Source organism: Cornus florida, unplaced genomic scaffold, assembly GCF_030987335.1.
Source record: "Cornus florida cultivar Cherokee Brave unplaced genomic scaffold, ASM3098733v1 CherokeeBrave_3.0.0_Hap2_Chr10, whole genome shotgun sequence".
NCBI lineage: Eukaryota > Viridiplantae > Streptophyta > Magnoliopsida > Cornales > Cornaceae > Cornus > Cornus florida.
In genome coordinates this window covers 105,504,728-105,524,073 of record NW_026775580.1, presented here as the reverse complement: position 1 = coordinate 105,524,073, position 19,346 = coordinate 105,504,728, and the positions used below count along the sequence as shown (strand labels likewise).

Below are 19,346 nucleotides of genomic sequence, written 5' to 3'. Positions count from 1 at the left end.
AGTTTAGTTTATTTAATTAATTAATGTGTAGATTTCTTTACCATTCTTATATTGAGTTCATTTAATGGTGCATGTATTATTATTAATAATTTTATTTGGTTGATTATGTTTAATTAAGCATTATTAGTTAATTAAAGTATTATATTTGTATTATAAAGTATTATGATGATATAATGTATTTTTATGTAATAATAATAATAATAATTATAATAGTTTAATAATAATAATATTTATAATAATAATAATTATAATAGTTTATTAATAATAATAATAATAATAATAATAGTATTAAATCATAAGTCATGATGAAATTAGAGATTAGGATAGGATTTCATTAATGTTTATGGGTACGACTTGAAGCCATATGGTTGGGAATGTGGTTAGTTAAATGCAAAATTAGATATTTGTAATATTTATATTATATAAATTGTATATAAATTGCTAGCCTACCTTAGAAGGAATGGAAGGGAGTTAGAAAAAGTTATAACTTTTAGTGAGCCATTGTAAAAGTGTGGAAAGGAAGAGAGAGAAAGAAAGGAGTTTGGACCGGTGTAGGAGAAATTTACCCGACTACGCGCAACCGGCGGATTTATTTTAAATCCAAAAAGGCAAGTTATTATCTACTTTTCCCCTTTGAATTAATAAATTAATTGTTTAGTTTATTTTCATGCATAAAGACCAGGTTATGAGGTTAATAAATTATTAATTTTAGTTTATTAAATTAATGAAATTTTAATTATATAGGATGGTATATATTTATTTAATATCCTATGAAATTAATAATGGCTGAAAATAATTAAATAAGGTTTTAGGGAATTTTCTAGATTTTTCCGGGGCTTTTCTGCAATTTCCGGCGAGTTTTCCGGCCACCGGCAGTGAGGAAGGTGACCGGAGTTATCTGGTGTGTTGCGGTGTATTGTAACAAGCATGCGCATGGATCAGCAGCCGTTAGATGGGTTGTGAATCCTTAGATTGATTCGGTGTAGCGCGGGACACCATATGATGGTGCACGCTAATCATCAGCCGCAGGATGAAAGGAGCATAGGTGGATTGATCCGGTGTGGCGCGCATGTAGGAAAGATGATGCAGCCAACCAACCGGAGGACGCCGCGTCAGCAAGAAGCCATCAACGCGCGCGTGGGAGCACGTGCGCGCGCGTGGAACTCTCCAGACGCGCGTGGAAGCGCGTGGGAGAGTGGGGAAGGTTGGGCTGCGCGTGGGGAAGCTTAGGGCAGCGCGTGGGGGCGCGTGAGGGGCCCTGTCAGCTGCTGGAAATTACCAGAATACCCCTAGGGCCTGTTTTGTAAATTCCAGAACCTTAAACTTGGATTTTTAGGTACTGTGTTGGTATTTACGGGTTTAACGGGCCATGGAATTATTATTTTAATACCCGTTACTTATTCTTATGGCCGATTAATCTTTTCTAAGCATGTATTGGCTCGTTTACAGTACGGATATTAATGTGATTTATTTAACGACATTGTTAAATATAAATAGTGTTATTATCTTATTAAATGGTATCAAACATTACTGTTAAATTAAATAATGCCATGGTTTTAGTCATATAAATTATCCATGATATCTTATGGGATGTTTATACTGTTAAATGATATATAAACCATGATTATTATGCTGTGTGCATTTCAGGAAATAAATGGACTGTTTAATTATGTCGCATTTATATTATATGGATGTGTTGCCATATAGAACCATGTGAGCTGGCTAATAAGTTTAGACTCATTTATACCTTATGCATCCGTTGCGATAGACAGATGTATGGCTGTCGGGGTATGTGGTTTAATATTATTGGCATGTGTTGCCTAATTGACATACTCGGTATATTTATTAATATTGTTGGCATGTGTTGCCTAATTGATATGCTCAGTATATTCTTCAGTACATTGAGAGGTGTCATCACTGTGTAGTTCGTTATAATCTGTGTTGTCAGTATCGTGCACCATGTATAATAGTTGATTTCCTGGGTAGGGAAAGGCGACACTTACCAACCTAGTGTGAGTCTAAGTGATCACCGTCTATTCTGGTTGAGGTCATGTTATACATTGGATAGTTCCCTTAGGATGTATGCAAATATAGTACTCGTCCGATTCATAATGATTAATTTATTTGATTCTCTGATTTGGGTCATAGTAGAGAGGACTTGCTCGTGGGGTTAACCCACCATTGTTCTTATTTCAGGATACGGTTAGTACCCGTTCCAAGGTTGAGGTTAGCAGTGAGGGACCACCATCTGAACTCATCTACTCTTACGGTCCAGTTCAGGGTAGAAGTTTTATGTATTACTTCAGTTTCAGTTTTTATTTACTTTTGACGTTGAACTCTCAGGTTTATATTTAGGGATCCTTGACATATGATTTCCAAGTTGTAATGGAGTACTGTATTAAATAAAGGATGGATGGATGTTGTATTGTTTAGTGTTCCTTTCCTGTCTAAATTCTTTATTTATCATCATTTTGTATTCTATGCTTGTATATTGCCAATTGTTTTTTATATCCCTTATTTTTCGTGTATAAGCCTGATCAACTTATGCGTGGAAAATGTTGGGGGTGTTACAAGATTCATCAATCTTCTACTCTCTTCTTTGCAGGAAAATGGTGTTGTATCAGACCGCGTGGATTTTACCCTCAAAAGTTGGCGCCGTTTATGGGAACTACGATTCCCTTAAATTAATTACTCGATTGGGTATATGCACTTGTGGTCCGGTATGGTAACTGGAACAGAAACATCGTTGCAGGGATCCAGTCAAAGAAAATGGTCGAGTGAGCACCCAGACGTCCCGAATGACCAGGAACGGCTTGCAGCGTTAGAACTACAGGTCCAAACTCTGCATCAGAGTATGGACCAGTTGATCCAACAAAATGCAGAGATTCTGTGACATCTTACCCCAGTGGGACCACCACCTCAACAAGAATTGTCCGACCCATGTCCTCCCAATTTGAATGATGAAGGACAACACGAGGAGGACCGAGAAAACAATCATTCTCACAAGTTCGAGGTAGAACAAAGCCAAGTCGGAAACCGACACAAAGAATCTCCTTCCCCGCCTCCAGGAATCCCTTGTCTCAAACAGGCACAACCTTTTTGTTAAGGAAAAGACAGAAAGTTACATATTTCGACCTACAGATCGAGGATCCCAAAGCAAAAATGGAAGATGTAATATAGGCTATGAAAGGGAAAGGTTCTGCCGCCATAGATGACCTGGTGCAGAGGACTAACTTGCTATTCAGTCCTGCCGTTATGAAATGCCCCCTGCTTAGCAAGTTCAGGATGCCCTCGTTCGAAAGCTTCGATGGGACCAAAAATCCCCTTGATCACCTGGAGACCTTTTAGGCTCTTATGCATTTGCACGCTGTGCTAGATGCAATCATTTGCTGAGCTTTTCCCACCACACTTAAGGGATCGGCAATAGTTTGGTTCAATAAGCTGAAGCCAGGAACCATCAACACCTTCGAAGAATCAGAATAAGCAATTTGTGAGCCACTTCATTGCTCGTCAGTGGCATAGGAGGTCAGCCACCTACCTGCTTACTGTGAAGCAACAAAAGGGCGAGTCAATCCGGGAATACATCACCCGATTCAACACAGAGATGTTGCAAGCAGAAGAGGTAGACGACAAGGTGGCTTTAACAGCTTTCATAGGAGGACTCCAAACCTCCAGATTCTTGTTCACCTTATCCAATGAACCTCCCACCAGTATGGCAAAGTTGTTGATCAGAGTGCAGAAACACATGAACGCTGAAGAAGCCATGAATGTATGGAAGGGAAAGGAAGGAGAGGACAAGAAGAGGTCAGCCCCTCTCACCAGGGATGAAAAAGATACTAGCTATAAGAGATCATTCTTCAGCCAAAGCAATAGGACATATAGTGAGGAGGACTCAGATAAGTATACCGACTAATAATTGTCTCATAGCTGGAATTAGCCTTATTAAGTCATTCAAAATAAAGACTGGGGGCATCTCAGTTCATCATTTCACGTGTTATTTTATTTTCTAATAAGGTCACCATCACCATTGAAATGGATGACCCTCAATTTTTACGCAATAAAATATTACGTTTTTAGTTACCTACCTATGTGGAAATATTAAGCTCATAGTAATCTATTTTTCTTATTAAAGGAAGTAAGGGTCAACAACACATTCTTCCCTCATTAAAGGGACAAGAAACCGATTACTTCTTCTATACAGAAGGGTGAGATAATTAAAGCTTCCTTCATTTACTAGAGAGACGAGATGACTACCTCTCGTATTAAATAGGTCATCCTCCTTCAGACTACACCTCTTTCCCCCATAAAGGAACGAATAGTCAACTTCATCTTCTTCCCTCGGTAAAGAGACGGAGGATTAACTACTCCCTTATTAAAGGTTGAGCTCACAACGCTAGAGCAAATCTACTTCCTTTATTAAAAGGGGCAAGAAAGTAATCATCAAGCATGCTTAGTTCAGTAGGACTTGGCATTCCCGACGCTTGACAAAAATCTAATTCCCTTACTAAAGGACGAGCTGAGTGAAGCTCGTAAAACCTAATTCCATTACTAGAGGGACGAGATGAGTGAAGCTCGTAAAACCTAATTCCCTTACTAAAGGGACGAACTAAGGGAAGCTCGTAAAATTTAGTTTTCTTACTAAAGGGACGAGCTGAGTGAAGCTCGTTCCCTTATTATAGGAGTGAAGAGCTACGTAAATCTCATAAAATTTATTCCCTTGCCAAGGGATGGGCTAACTGTGATACTTCTCGTTTCTAGAGCCACGGGTGATCAAGTCCGAGCACAGATCCAAGGGATACCAAACAATCAATATGTAAACAAGCAAGAATAAAACTGAATTAAGAATAAGATAATAATGCGCTGAAAGAAAACTAAAATGAAAATCCTCGAACCTTAAATAATAAATTAATATAATTTAAATCTGTACAACTCGGGAATCCACCTAGTGGACCCCTAATACCAAAACTTTAAATAAATTTACAGAATTAAAATCCAAAACCAAAATAGAAAGGAAATCTTATGTAACCGAAAGAGTGAGTGTCTGTATCTGCATCAGCACGATCAAACTCTAAGCCTGGTACTGGCGAATACCTGAAAAATAGAAGTGGGTCAGGCCCACATGCAAGTTCCAATCTACTACAATCCGTACATAAACCCGATACGCAGATACATCCTTGATAGCTCGGCAATATCTACCATAGTCCATATATATATATATACACACTATAGGATGCTCACTAGCCTATAACATAGTTCAGCCTGGGTAGAAGGTGACCTATAAAACACGCTTTTCAGCGGTCAAGTACCTAGACCTACCAGGGAACATTAGCTATATCTAGCTACTCAACCTTTGTAATATACGCACCCTAACCGTGATCAGGAGACTCAAGCTCGTATCACGGTACCATAAATATATATATAAATTCTTTCCTAATGCAGAAAAATAAAACAAACATCCGTTATGTCGTTCAACTGTTTTAGTTGACAGGACATGCATCCATGTAGGATTTAACTTTTTTAGTTAATCCATTCTGTATGTATGAAGGGGTAGGACTTAGGTTTTTGATCTAATCCATCCCTGATATGTCACCATCCCATACCGGTACATATAATGCAAATGATCCACCAGTGATGCACATTCATTAGAACATCAAGTATATCCATGAACCAGCATAATAGAAAACAGGTATTATTAAAATCCTATTATGCATCCAGTATATGATTATAATCATAAAACTCCTGTTAAATTATTATATTACTGTTAAACAATTTAAATTATCCACATCCATCCAATTGACAAAACAGAAACTAAATCAGTTCATCAATTAACAATCATAGCAGAGTATAATGATTATCAGACTTATGAACTGAGCACAATATACCATTCAAACCAAACCATACCCTCATACTAGTTCATTTAAATCATTAAAACAAAGACTAGTAATGCAAACCTCCTTAACCCCCTGACGGCATAAAAATTTATGTTTGCATCATATGACGTCTTTTAATCCTCCAACTTAAAACCTGTGCTTGATACAGTATAACACAGAGAAGTCAAACTGTACCTTATATAAGTCCTTAATGGTACAATATACTAGCCCATTTAACTGGTGAAAACAACCCAGTAGTTAGAACTTCCTCCACTCCTTACAGCATACAACTATATATATTTAAAATTGCATGTCAACCACAACCACAACCCAACCAACCCTCTTGAGACTCATATATATCCTAGATATCATTGCTATAAAATCCCAACAATATCCGTTATATCAGTTCATTGAATTAGCGTAAACAACTAGCCTTTCCATCTCCCTTCCTTTCTTCCAGACAACATACACATTAATAATGTTTATGTTCATGATGCCCCTTAGAATTAAACCCTAGCATAAACCAACTGTTTAAAGGTTCCAATAGGTAAATTTTTAAGTATTTAGAACTCCCTTTATTTTCCAGAAATTTCGTTTAAGGCCCCAAAGGCAGAAAAATGCCGAAAATACCCCCGAAGGGGTATCTGTTCAAAGGAGCCGGCTCCCCCCCATGAGAGCCAGCTCTTTATCTTCCAGAGCCGGCTTTCCCTCATGGAGAGCCGGCTCTACTTGCTTGGGAGCCGGCTCCCTCACTTAGGGAGCCGGCTCTCTCTCCTTGAGAGCCTGCTCCTTCATCTCTGACCTTCATCTTCGGTTCCAGTGCCATTCCAGCCATCCGTCCCACCTTTGATACAGATCTTTAAACTTCCTAGAGTTCAATTTACATCCACACAGTCATAGAACCTCCTCACATCCCCTTAGGATTTGATTTACAGAAGCTTAAATCCTTGTCGCAGCAGTTGAAGCAAAGAACAATTTCATAAACACAAAAACGTAAAAACAGATTTCAGCTTGGTTCATTATGCATAAATAATCGTTTTAAAGTTTAATTACATTCCTAGCGTTCCGTCTAAGTTCCTAAAGTCCTAGAAACTCTTCATCTTCCACTATAAATTAATTTACAAAAGTCTCAATTCATACACAAACACAATATGCAGAAAACCGATTCCAGTTCTTTAAACACAACAAATTACAGTCTGTTACACATGCATCAACCATTAGTTTTAAAGTTGAATTAACCCTAGAGACTATAAAGAATGCACAGAACACAAGTTTACAGGAAAGAGATAGTCTGAAACTTGCCTTTAGGTTTCGGTTTGAAACTTTTCAACCTCCGTCTGCAAATTCCGGCAAACTCAAGACCTTCCCTTCCTCCTCTGGTCATTGCCTTTTACCTCTGTTACTTCTTAGCTCACCACGAGCAATTCCCTTACTTCATCTCTCAAATCCCCCCATCTGTTTATTCTCAAAACAAATTCCAGAACCTCTGTTGTCCCCTCTCCAGATATAACGTGAATAGGGTTTTCTCAAAACCCTTGCAGACATAAATTGTTCTATATATATAGGCTCTATCAAACCCTAATCCTAATTCCACCACTCATTATGTCGGCTACCACTTATATATCTACAAATTAAACCCTAACTTAAATATCACCCAAACCTAGTATTAAACAAGTGCCCAACACAATCACGTTCATAATAACTATATCTGTATTAAATAACCAACTAATTAATTATACTTAAAACAAATACAGGAAAACAAATAAATAAATATAAAATAAATCACTCAAAACACATACCAAATTTCAAGTCAATAAATAATTAAATGCTTTAAATTAACCAATAATTAAATTAAAAACAATTACAATGAATTTAAACAAACACAATTATCAATTAAGCAAATAAAAACCCTTAAACACATAGCCAGATAAATCATATTTAAAATGCACATAAATCAACTAATCAATAAAATGCACATAAAATAAATAAAGAAATTCCAGTTATATCCTTTTAAAAATTAGGGGTATTACACTAATTGAAACCCATGAAGTTTACAATTAGTATATTGGATTTTCAAAAGAAAAATCCAGTTTTACATCACTAAGAGTCATTGACCATGGGTTTGAATCCACGCCCTTCTAAAACAGAACATTGATTTGGTATCTGTGTTAATTTCACCATTAGGAAGAGTACCCAAGGGCAGAGTACCCACGAGAACATTACCCAAGGGAAGCTTACCCAAGAAAAGATTACCCAGGGGTAGAGTACCCATGGGAACATTACCAAAGGGAAGATTACCAGATGAAAGATTGCTTAAGAGAAGATTACCCAAGGGAATATTACCTAATGGCAGAATACCAACATTACCCAGGGGCAGAGTACCCACGTGAACATTATTCACGGGAACATTACCCAAGGGAAGATTACCCGAGGGAAGATTATCCAAGGGAACATTACCCAATGACAGAGTACCAACATTACCCAGGGGCAGAGTATCCACGGGAACATTACCTAAGGGAAGATTACCCGAGGGAAAATTACCCAAGGGAACATTACCCAATGGCAGAGTACCAACATTATCCAAGGGTAGAGTATCCACGGGAACATTACCCAAGGGAAGAGTACTGAAGGGTAAAAAAATAAAATAAAATAAAATTCTACTATTCAATGAACAGTACCTGCGGGTACTATTGACACACAAAAAATAAATAAATAAAAAATAATTATACTGTTTAATGAATAGTACCCGCGGGCTCGGGAACAATGCCGGGGGCAAAAAAAAAAAAAAAAAAAAATTTACATTCCCAAAGTTAGATGAGCAAGCTTGGGAATGGGGGGCAACTGATAGGGAAAAATAAACATAACCTATCTTGACCTAACGATAGAGGCAACTAAGTGTTGACTAGCCGCCAGATCTTTTCTACTTTTGAAAGATAATATTTCGTCATCAAGAATAACGATTTCTATTGGATAAGTTCCGTAGGATAATGACAAATTTTATCAAGAATAAGATTTCCATGTGATAAGTTCCATGGGATAAGGATTATGATATTCCCTTATCAAGAATAAAGGAAGTGACGATAAATAGGGAGACGACTCGGGAATAAGGTACGACAAAAAAACTATTATTAAATCCCTACCTTTCTTTTAGACCTCCGGTGACTAACTTGATCGTCGGAGAGTTCTTGGCAGGCACCACACCAGTGCCGTCAAGATTCATCGATCTTCTACTCTTTTCCTTGCAGGAAAACGGTGTCGTATCGGACCGCGTAGATTTCACTCTCAACAGTTTCCATTAAAATGTGCTTTTAATAATTACTAAATTTAATTCAATAGAGCTTTTGAATAAACTTACAGAGTTTTTGAAACTTTTAAAACTGTATTATGCATAAAAATTGAATATTTTAAATAACTTTTTTTTATTTGACAATTTTATTTTTTAATTTTTTATAAAGTTAATTACGTTCATTCTTTTATAAAATTACTGTTATTAAATATGGTAATATTTTGATATTATTATAAAATTAATACTAGAAGTGTTTTAAATGTATTATTTAACAAATAAATTAAAAAATAATTTAATTATAAAATGTATGTTTTTACCCTCCCGTTCACAATATATTATTATTATTATTATTCTGACAAATCTACTAATAAAACTCCAAAAGAGCTCTGAGTCCCCATCCGAATTCGACGTGTGCCACCTGAATAACCACCAAAATAAAGCGTAGATATACCTGAATATGGAACTGGGATCATTTATATACAAAATTTTCAATTAATTTATACAATGTTTACAAATATAATGAACTTTGATTGAAGGAAACTTAGAAAATCTAGGTTGTTGAATCGGGGTTTTGGCTTGAAGTATTCCCCTCTTCTAGAGAGAAACAGAATGAATTTGTTGAGCGAAAGAACGAGTGATTGAGAGAGAATGGTGGTCCAATAATGAGAAAGAGAGTAGGTGGGTCGATATAGAGAGAGAAAGACACGAGAGAGTGTGAAAGAAACGTGAGAGAGAGAGAGCATTTGTCAGATTTAGGTAGAGAGAGATTGAGTTCGTGTGTAGTCGGTAGAAGAAACGACATCGAGTATGTTTTAAAACGGTAGGGTTTTTTTGCCTCATGATGAACCACAGAAGATTAGCGTTCAGTTTTAATTCTTCAATCACAAAATGTCGTTCCTAAAACTTTTGGACATGTGTGTATATCTATATATATAATGGACGATGTTATTTGTATATTGATATATATATATATAGATATATACAAATTTGTGTCCAAAAGATTTAAGACATGAATCAATTCTTTTTTTTTTTTTTAAAATCTCCACACATTGATCTATATAACGATATACATCTCAGAAGACAATTAACCCTCCCTCCCCCGTCCTCCGCGCCCCCCCCCCCCCCCCCCCCCCCCCCCTCTTCTCTCTCCACACACACACACACACACACACACAATACAGTCTGCAACAACCGAATCTATCATGGCGTTTCCGTACATGGAAGCTGTTGTTGGTATGATTTCTATCTCTAAACCTCTCTATTCCTATATCTGTATTGCTTTGTTGCCTTTATTTTGTGGAGCCTTTTTATTGTATTCAAAATTTTCCTCCTCTTTCAAATTTTTTATTTACCCCTTCACTGAAATCTATTATTACTGCATTATTCCATTTGTAAATGAACCATTTTTGAACCACTGATGTAGCACAATACAACCACACGTATTCATTTTGAATTTTAAGTATAAGAGAAAGAAAGTTTAGAAATCTTTCATAGTTAATTGAAAGTAGTTCAAGAATCAATATACATATACACAATTACATACATTTTTACAAAATCAGCTACTCCCGTGTCCCAACTTATGTTTCAAACAAGAGGATGTGTAGTACAAGTTCTGGGATGTAATTAGTATTTTGTATTTCCTTCTCTTTCCAGTTTTTTAACTTGTTTAATTCGTAAAGGTAATTTTGTAATTTTAAGGGATCAGTGTGCTTCATTTTGATGGTTTGAGAGCTTGTCCTTCATTTTGATAGTTTGGGAACCTAATTGTTGCGTTTGATAGTTGAGTGATGTATGTTACAATAAGTTGATAGTTCAAGAATGTAATATTGAATTTACCTTAACTGAAATTAATATTTTGGACCCAGAGAAAGGCATATTTTAATAGGTATAAACCATGAAGATACAAGAAGGGAAAAAAAAAAAAAAATTGTATTCTTAAATTTCTTTCACATGTATTAATTTCTGTTTTTGGTTGATATATGGTAATGTGGTGCTTGTTTGTTGCTCTCTCTTCAGAGTATAGAGTTTGTTTGGGGCTATATTCTTTCTTGTTAACTATTGCCTTTTCAATTCTTTATGTTTATGGTTTCTCAGGTTTTATGATATTCATGTATCTCTTTCACACTTATCTCAAAATGCGGCAACATGCTGCTCTTAAGCTGCCCACACTTCCAAAAACTTTGGAAGGAGTGATCAGCCAAGAAAAGTTTGAAAAATCCCGAGCCTATACTCTTGATAGAAGGTTTGTTTCACAACAGTTTACTTTTGTACATTTATTGAAGCTTTCTTCATGCAGATTTATCTGCTCTTGTTTTCTTTTTTCGTTTCTTTTTTTTCCCAAAAGTTCAAGCAACCGGGCGTGCAACCATAATATTGCCCCCAATAGGGCTCAGACACTCAACCTCCCGTTTGGGGAGGAGGGATCATGACATTTGTGCTAATGCCTATTGGTGGTTATTTATCTACTCTTATTACTAATGTAGTCTTTTTATTTTGGTTTGATTTTTCTTCTTTAACTTTCAGCCGCTACGGTTTTGTTCGTAATTTGGTAACTATAGTGTTGGACTGTGCAATTTTGTTATTTGGGTTATTGCCCTGGTTGTGGAAGGTGAGTGGTTTAGTGGTGGGTTATGAGGTTAGAGTATTCTTGAGTTACTAATCTTTTTTATTTGTTTATTAGTACAGAGATCAGGAGACTTCCTGGTGTCTGTTGGCCTCAATGCAGAGAATGAAATATTACAGAGTCTTGTATTCTTAGCTGGTGTTATGATTTGGTCACAGGTACACACAAGAACTCTCCTATTTCATTGTGTAATGTGTACAACAAAATTCCACTAGAACTATTTTAGGTTGTCTTTGGATATCAAGACCTGCTTAGGAGAAATGACTAAAGATCAGATATACACATATATAATATGTATATTGATTGTAATAAAAAGGCTTATTGGATATATGTGTGTATGTGTGTGCGTCCATCAGTAAAATCCATATTTGGAACTAGGAAACAATCTTATGATTTCACTTGGGAAATATGATTAAATCTAAATTGAGTCCTTTTATATGATTTTTTTTCCAAAATGCATTGGGTTTGTAATATATTTATTGTTTGTCCATGGTTACCATTTAATTTCAAATTAATAGTTTTTTTTGGAATGAAATCAAAATGCAATGACCATGATATGTTTTTGAAATTCCTCTACAGATTACTGATTTGCCATTTTCTCTGTACTCAAGTTTTGTGATCGAGTCCCGCCATGGTTTCAACAAAGTCTGTATCCTTCCTTCGACCTTTCGTCATGTTTATGACACTATTTTTTTTCGTCTGTTCTCTTTTCTTTTTGGTTGAATTGTTTACTAAATTTTATACATTTATGTTTTACAGCAAACAATATGGTTATTCATTAGGGACATTATCAAAGAAATCGTCCTAACTATTATAATCGGGCCACCTATTGTGGCTGCAGTCATTGTAATAGTACAGGTAGAGTAATTTGTTAGTTTCCAAAGTGAAGTGCTACAATTCACTTGCTGTATGTTCCTATATAGTTTGAAGTTATTGCCATGTTTGGATTAATAGCCTGCTATTTTTGGATTTGGTGTTTTGCAGAATGGAGGTCCCTATTTGGCCATCTATCTTTGGGGGTTAGTGTTTGTTCTATCGCTTGTCATGCTGACTCTTTATCCTATTTTAATAGCACCACTTTTCAACAAGTTCACACCAGTGAGTATTGGAATTTATTTCTCTCAATTGTTGAAGAAATCCTACCGGGCAATGTATGGTTTAACAATAATTCAATTTCATCTTCCAACACATATATAGCTTCCAGATGGAGAGCTTAGATTGAAAATTGAGAATCTTGCTTCATCGCTCAAGTTTCCCTTAACAAAGTTGTTCGTTGTTGATGGATCCACAAGGTCAAGCCATAGCAATGTGAGGATTTTTCTTGGTGTATTGAAAAAGGAATACGCATCTTTAAAGTTTATGTGCTTCTCTTTCGGTAAATAATTTTTTTATAAAAACATAGAAATGTTATAAAATTTCTATGCTCTATTTTTTCTCCCTTGATAATTGGAGTTTTGGTTAAATGAAGTGTACAACATTAATTGTAAGAGTTAAAGTTTACATTTGCTTATTGATTTCCAAAGATCGTTTTCTGAGATTGAAGTTTCAGACATAAATAAATGTTCAGTTAAATATGATCAAGAATACTAATAACTTTAATAGATGCTCAGAATGAATAACTAAATGCTTTAGCCAAGAATATTGCCATGTAAATGTCATAATGGTGACTTTTGATTCTTTCCCAGTTACTGGAGATCAGAATATTCTGTTTGTCTCTCAGTACCTGCAGACTGCTCTAATTTGAGTTTCTGTTGTATTTTTATTGTGAAGTAAAATTGACTTTGTGCAGGCATATATGTATGGATTCTTCAAGAACAAGCGGATCGTCCTTTATGACACATTGATTCAACAGGTGTGGAAGCATATCAGAGTTGAAAAATAATGATGCTCATTTCCCTATACTCTGTTCATTAGGCTTGAATTGCTGAACTTATGCATATTCTATACGGAAAGCACTATTTTCACCTACTTTTACGTGATATATAGAGCATTTAACGTATTGGTTTGGTTATGATCTATGTTTAAGCCGACATAGAAAAATGAAAAACCATCTCTGAAGATCCTCTCTCTCTCTCTCTCGCGCGCGCGCACACACACACACATGAGAGCGAGCCCGCAAACACAAACAAAACCTTGCTCTTGTAGCATGTCATAAATTTATGTATTGGCTGATTTATATATGATACAACATCCTTTAAGTTGAAGAGTTTCTTGTAATTGTTGTGGTCATTTCCTCATTTTTGTTTCTATTGGGACTAGGACTGGTTTAGAATTTTATTATATGGATCCTGAAGATATATCCCTCATCTTCTTTTCTATCTTTTTGCAAATAATTTAACTCATTTATACCTAGTTCACTAATAAGAAAATAATTTGTATGTTTAGTTAGACATGACTAACATGGTAGCATATGTGGTTTATTTAGGTCTGCCTAATGACCTCAGAAATCTAAAAATAATGGTATTTAATGCTAACGCGTGTTCAACATGATTGTGTCAGTCAATCTTTTTATAAAACTTTGCATACTAAATTTTGCAATAAGATTGCTCTTTTCTATTTTGCTATATGATAAACTGGTATTTAATGCTAACGCGTGTTCAACATGGTAGATATGCTCTTTTCTAATTTGAGTTTCTTGGTAACCTGCACTTATCTCAAACTAGTGTGAGGTTCTCTAGACCCAAAAGAACTGAAACCTTTGTCGTTTTTTTATGTTTTCATCTTTTGGTGAGAGAACACCAGTTAAACACACACATGTTCCCTTTTTTTTCTTCTCTATAATTGTATTCCTAAAAGGCTTGAAGTATTCATATCTACTGAAATACATTTTATGGGAGAGTTCAAGCTGATTGTGTGAATGAAAGATTTGATGAATAATATTCTGTCACTTATGATTCACAATACTCCTTTGGGATCCTTACATATTTGATACATTTTGAATTTGGACAAAGCGGTACCTTGATTGTTTAACTCCTCCCCAACAGTCCCCCTCATCCTTCCTATTACTCCCTAGAATGTGAGGTGAGTGTTCAAGTCCTTCATGTTAAACAGCACTCCCCCACCCAAAATAAGAGTACTACTAAAATAAAATAAAATGAATTCATATGTAAAGTCTTGTAGATACACATTTTTGAGGGTTGCAGTCAGTCACGTGTTAAAATGCCCTATCTTTTCCTTTTTCTTTTTTTTTTCCTCTTCTGTTTTATTGATTATTATTCTTTCAGTTGATTAAGTGATTTAATGCAGTCCAAAAACGATGAGGAAGTCGTTGCTATTATTGCACATGAACTGGGTCATTGGAAGCTTAATCATACAATTTATTCTTTCATTGCTTTTCAGGTATGCTTTAATTATATATATCATTGTTACATGTGCATGGGTACTGGTGTAGGATGTTGTTAGTTTATAAGTATTCATTGTTGTTGTTGTTTTTTTTTTTTTTTTAAACTAGAGCCATTGGTATGCGAAATTGTGAAGGTCACACCTGGTTTCATCTTGAGAAGAGGCTCAAGGAAAACTTGATGCATAGCATTATGGCTCCTTGTGCATGGTATCAAATTATTGATTCATGAAGTTCTCTCCAATACTAATTAAATTCAGTAAATATATGGTCTGTGAATATATTTGGTGGAGGAAAGCTAATGTGTAGTAGAGGATTTTGTTGTCATTTTGCTATTATTTATGACTTCGCTCAAGCAATCTGCTTCTCCATGGTTGTTCAATCCTCCTGATCTATGCTTGATCAGTTGAATTGCTCAGTTTGTCTGGTGATCTCCTTGTTATCTCTCTAGAAGGTCTTCAATCCATAACTTTGATTCACAATAATTATTTTGTTACCCAACCCATTCTCAAACGGCTTGATTCATTCTTAGCTTGATTCATTCTTAGCCTACACGCATGTTGACCTTGTCTTTAAGATGTGAAAAGAAACAATAATATTTTATTTGTTGCCTCTTTCCATCCCAATTGTCTCATGTCTAAAATTTCAAATGTTTGATAACATTAATATTTTTTAGGAGCTGCAATATTACACTTAAAGATTTCTTCCTTATTCTTCTACACAAATGCAGATTGTCACATTTTTTAATTTCGGAATATATACTCTTGAGAGAAACTCAAAAGATCTGTTCCAGAGTTTTGGTTTTGATACGCAGCCAGTCATCATTGGAATAATAATATTTCAGGTAATAATATGATTGTCTTAAAGTAAAGAAATACGGTTTGTTTATGTCAAACGCATGTATGCTACCTATACACATAGCTTGCTGCTGCGCTTCTTCTCTTAATACGTCTAGCTCTGTTGGATACTTTGGATCCATTACTCCAAGCTTTTTTGTTTCACATTTAGAAGATATTTCTATTGTTGCTTGACCTTCGTGACATGGAGAGCATGTTCGATGAATCACTGCTAAGTTAAGAAGGCTAAAGTTGGTGCAATGAGAAAATTAAATTATTTGCATGCATTGAGATTAAGAATTTAGAATTTGGATTTTTGTCAGTGTAATTTATACCCTTCTCTTTTAGAAGCTTTCTTGTGCTCAATATCTGTTTAATTTAATTTTCTCATCCAATTTGGTTTGCAGCATAAGATTGGATTTTCAGTTTTTCACCTTTTAGTTTCATAAAATGTCCATAATTAAGAATCAAGACCTCAGCAAATGTCTGTGATAAGTTAGTCGATATTTTGTTTCCAGATAAGGCTTTAAAAGCATGGTTTTGAGAATGTTAAATCATATCAGTTCTGGGTACTGAAATGAAGAAAAGTGATATGGTTTTCTAATACAAATTATATGGTATTTTTTAAAATAAATTTGCGTTGATCAACAGTTGATATATGGTTTTTATTCAATGGTTAATCATTATGTTAGACCTATTTAATACTGTACATTAGAAATGAAAAGGACGCCCTTAATGTCTCTTGTTCAACTTCATCACATAACCAGCCACCTTACACTGGCAACCTCCACCTCCTCTCCAATTATAACACTGAAACTTCAATTTCCTAACAAAATTATGTCTAGTGATTGCAAATTTTGATGGGGAAAAAAATTATAAAACTTAGATTAAGGAATTTAATTTTATGGCACCGAATGTTGGGCATCTAGGAGACAACATATGCGTAAAGTGAGTGTGGTGGAAATGCGAATGTTGAGACAAGTGTGCGGTAAGACTAGAAAGGATAAAATTAGAAATGATCACATTCAGGAGATGGTTGGAATAGCACAAATTGGAGATAAAATGAGAAAAAATCGGTTAAGATGGTTTGGATTTGTGCAAAGAAGACCTTTAAGTGCACCAGTTAGAAAAGTGATATGGTCCAATAATAGGGGAAGAGGAAGACCAAAGTTAATGTGGGTAGAGTTAGTAAGAAGGATATGATAGCATGTGGATTGACTAAGGCTATGGCCTTAAATAGAGCGGAATGGAAACATAAGATTCATGCAACCGACCCCAAGTAGTTGGGAAAAGGCTTGATTGTTGTTGTTGCTAAAAGGTAGAGAAATAAACCCGAAAGTTTAGAAACATAAATAGAGAGGAAGAGTAGAGACACTAGGAAATTATGTTCCTTTAGCCTTGTTATGGTTCTGGAAATGCTTGTAAAATTAGACCTGCTATATCGTCTTCCATACCTTGCAATGACTTCAACCATACTTAAAAACTTTGATACAGAAGCTAAAAAATCCTCCTCTATCTCTCTCCTTTTATTTTTAAACCTCCATCCAGTCAGACACAGACAATTGAATGTAATTTTGCACATGTGCCACACATAAGCAATTAAATAGAATGAATTACAATGCATGGAAATGACAGGTGATGGAAACAAATGGAGACATAAAATTCATGTGGCCGGCTCCATTCTTATGAGATTAATGTAGGATGATGATGACAAAGAGTTACAGTGCATCAAAGAATATAATTCCCTATGTGGATTTTGCAAAATTAATGGACTCATCGGAATTGATTTTAGACCGGGTCCAAGCTTATGTTTTCCGTTAGATTATCTAATTCCAGACTTCCAATTTATTTTCTGTTACATTTGACAAAATAAATACGTTACGGGTATAATTAGTTTCTAGGTCTCACGATGGCCCAAGGAACTCTTGATGCACAACAAACTGATATCCGTAATTAGGCAGCCCCATTTACATAAGCATTATATTCTGAGTGAATTTGTAATGTCAATGATTTTTGTTTTGGAGGAGGAAAAGGCAGATAACTTTGCTTTGTAATATTTTACCTGATCTTGTTGATTGCAGTACACCATAATGCCTCTCGAGCATCTTGTCAGCTTTGTTTCTAATATTGTAAGCCGATCTTTGGAGTTTCAGGTATTGTATGATATGCAGACAAGAATTTTGAGTTGTAATGCGTCCTTCGCAACAATTTTGTTTTGAACCTTGGCGCTATATAACTTCTTTACATGATCTTTTTACATAGGCTGATGCCTTTGCTAAGAAGCTTGGTTATACAGCAGCACTTCGAGCCAGCCTTGTGATCATGCAGGTAATTTTAGTTTTGTTCCCCTCATATCAATATATTGGCATGTCCTGTTTCTTTTCCTGCTGCTCTTCATATCAGTGACGATGATGGAACCCCTCCACATTTCTCTTATTTTCTCTCGCAAACGACGATTCTTGGTGTTGGTTGTATTATTTTCAGTTTTCTCTTTGGTTTGTTGTGGTCTGCCAATTGATTTGAACACATTTTGCAGTATTTTTAACTGTTGGGAAACATATTATAAATCTATCAGACTTATATCAGAACTTTTTTGATGGTATCATGACATACAATTCTGATTAGTAGTCTTAACTTTTTTCAGGAAGAAAACTTAGACGCGATGAACACCGATCCTTGGTACTCTGCTTATCACTATACTCATCCTCACATCGTTGAAAGATTGACTGCAATTGATGAACCTTATAGAAAGACACACTGAGGGAATCCTGAAGTGAACACATAATTAGTTCATTTTATACTTTTGAGTCAGACCATCATTTATACTTTTGAAGCCAAACGTTGTAAATGTGAGAATGGATAGCTTTAATACCACTTTCCTTATGAAATCCATTGGAAATGGACTAAAAATCCACGGAATTACAGATGAGGGGAAAAGGGAGGAAAAGTGGTAAAGGAAGTTGTAGCTTAATGTAACTAAATTGTACTTTTCCTTGTCAACAGTGACAGAACTAGATATCTTTGTTTTGAACTGTTCCACTCTTGCAATATATCTTGTTTCTTAGTATCTGAATAAAGAGTTTGGCAATTCAAAGATTGTGAGGTTGTGGCCCCAATTTGGTATTGGGTCATGTTGCGACCCAACGATCCGTTAAATGAATTTTGATTCGTTCTTGTTTGTGGGTCGTGAATTCTAATTAGTACTCTCTTGTAGTATAATATATATGGGAGTTTAGGGTTTGTAGTGGGATATTGAGACACTGAATAGAAAAGACAGTGATAACGAGTTAGGGTTTGTGGGTTGAAACTTGTAATCTCAAAATTTTCGCATTGTAAATTTTTTTTTGTCGAATCTTTATCGTGGATGTAGGCTTTAGCTAAATTTTTATGT

At 35.5% G+C, this 19,346-nt stretch overlaps 1 protein-coding gene across 1 annotated transcript; it reads left to right on the top strand.

Moving 5' to 3' along the window:
• The first annotated feature begins 10,313 nt into the window (after window positions 1-10,313).
• Window positions 10,314-19,022, top strand: LOC132276699 (CAAX prenyl protease 1 homolog). The gene is made up of 14 exons (XM_059778266.1): window positions 10,314-10,389; window positions 11,251-11,398; window positions 11,680-11,764; window positions 11,842-11,937; window positions 12,359-12,424; window positions 12,539-12,637; window positions 12,764-12,877; window positions 12,977-13,087; window positions 13,569-13,631; window positions 15,026-15,118; window positions 15,850-15,963; window positions 18,037-18,108; window positions 18,218-18,283; window positions 18,600-19,022. The coding sequence occupies exons 1-14, from the start codon at window positions 10,359-10,361 to the stop codon at window positions 18,714-18,716; spliced, it is 1,275 nt and encodes a 424-aa protein (XP_059634249.1). The 5' UTR covers window positions 10,314-10,358; the 3' UTR covers window positions 18,717-19,022.
• The last annotated feature ends 324 nt before the right edge of the window (window positions 19,023-19,346 follow it).

Bases quoted from the DNA above. Each gene is read 5' to 3' on its own strand.
- LOC132276699 (XM_059778266.1), top strand. From the start codon at position 10,359: ATGGCGTTTCCGTACATGGAAGCTGTTGTTG. The intron at 11,938-12,358 runs GTACACACAAGA...ATTCCTCTACAG, and splicing joins GTGTTATGATTTGGTCACAG to ATTACTGATTTGCCATTTTC. The intron at 13,088-13,568 runs GTGAGGATTTTT...GACTTTGTGCAG, and splicing joins CAAGGTCAAGCCATAGCAAT to GCATATATGTATGGATTCTT.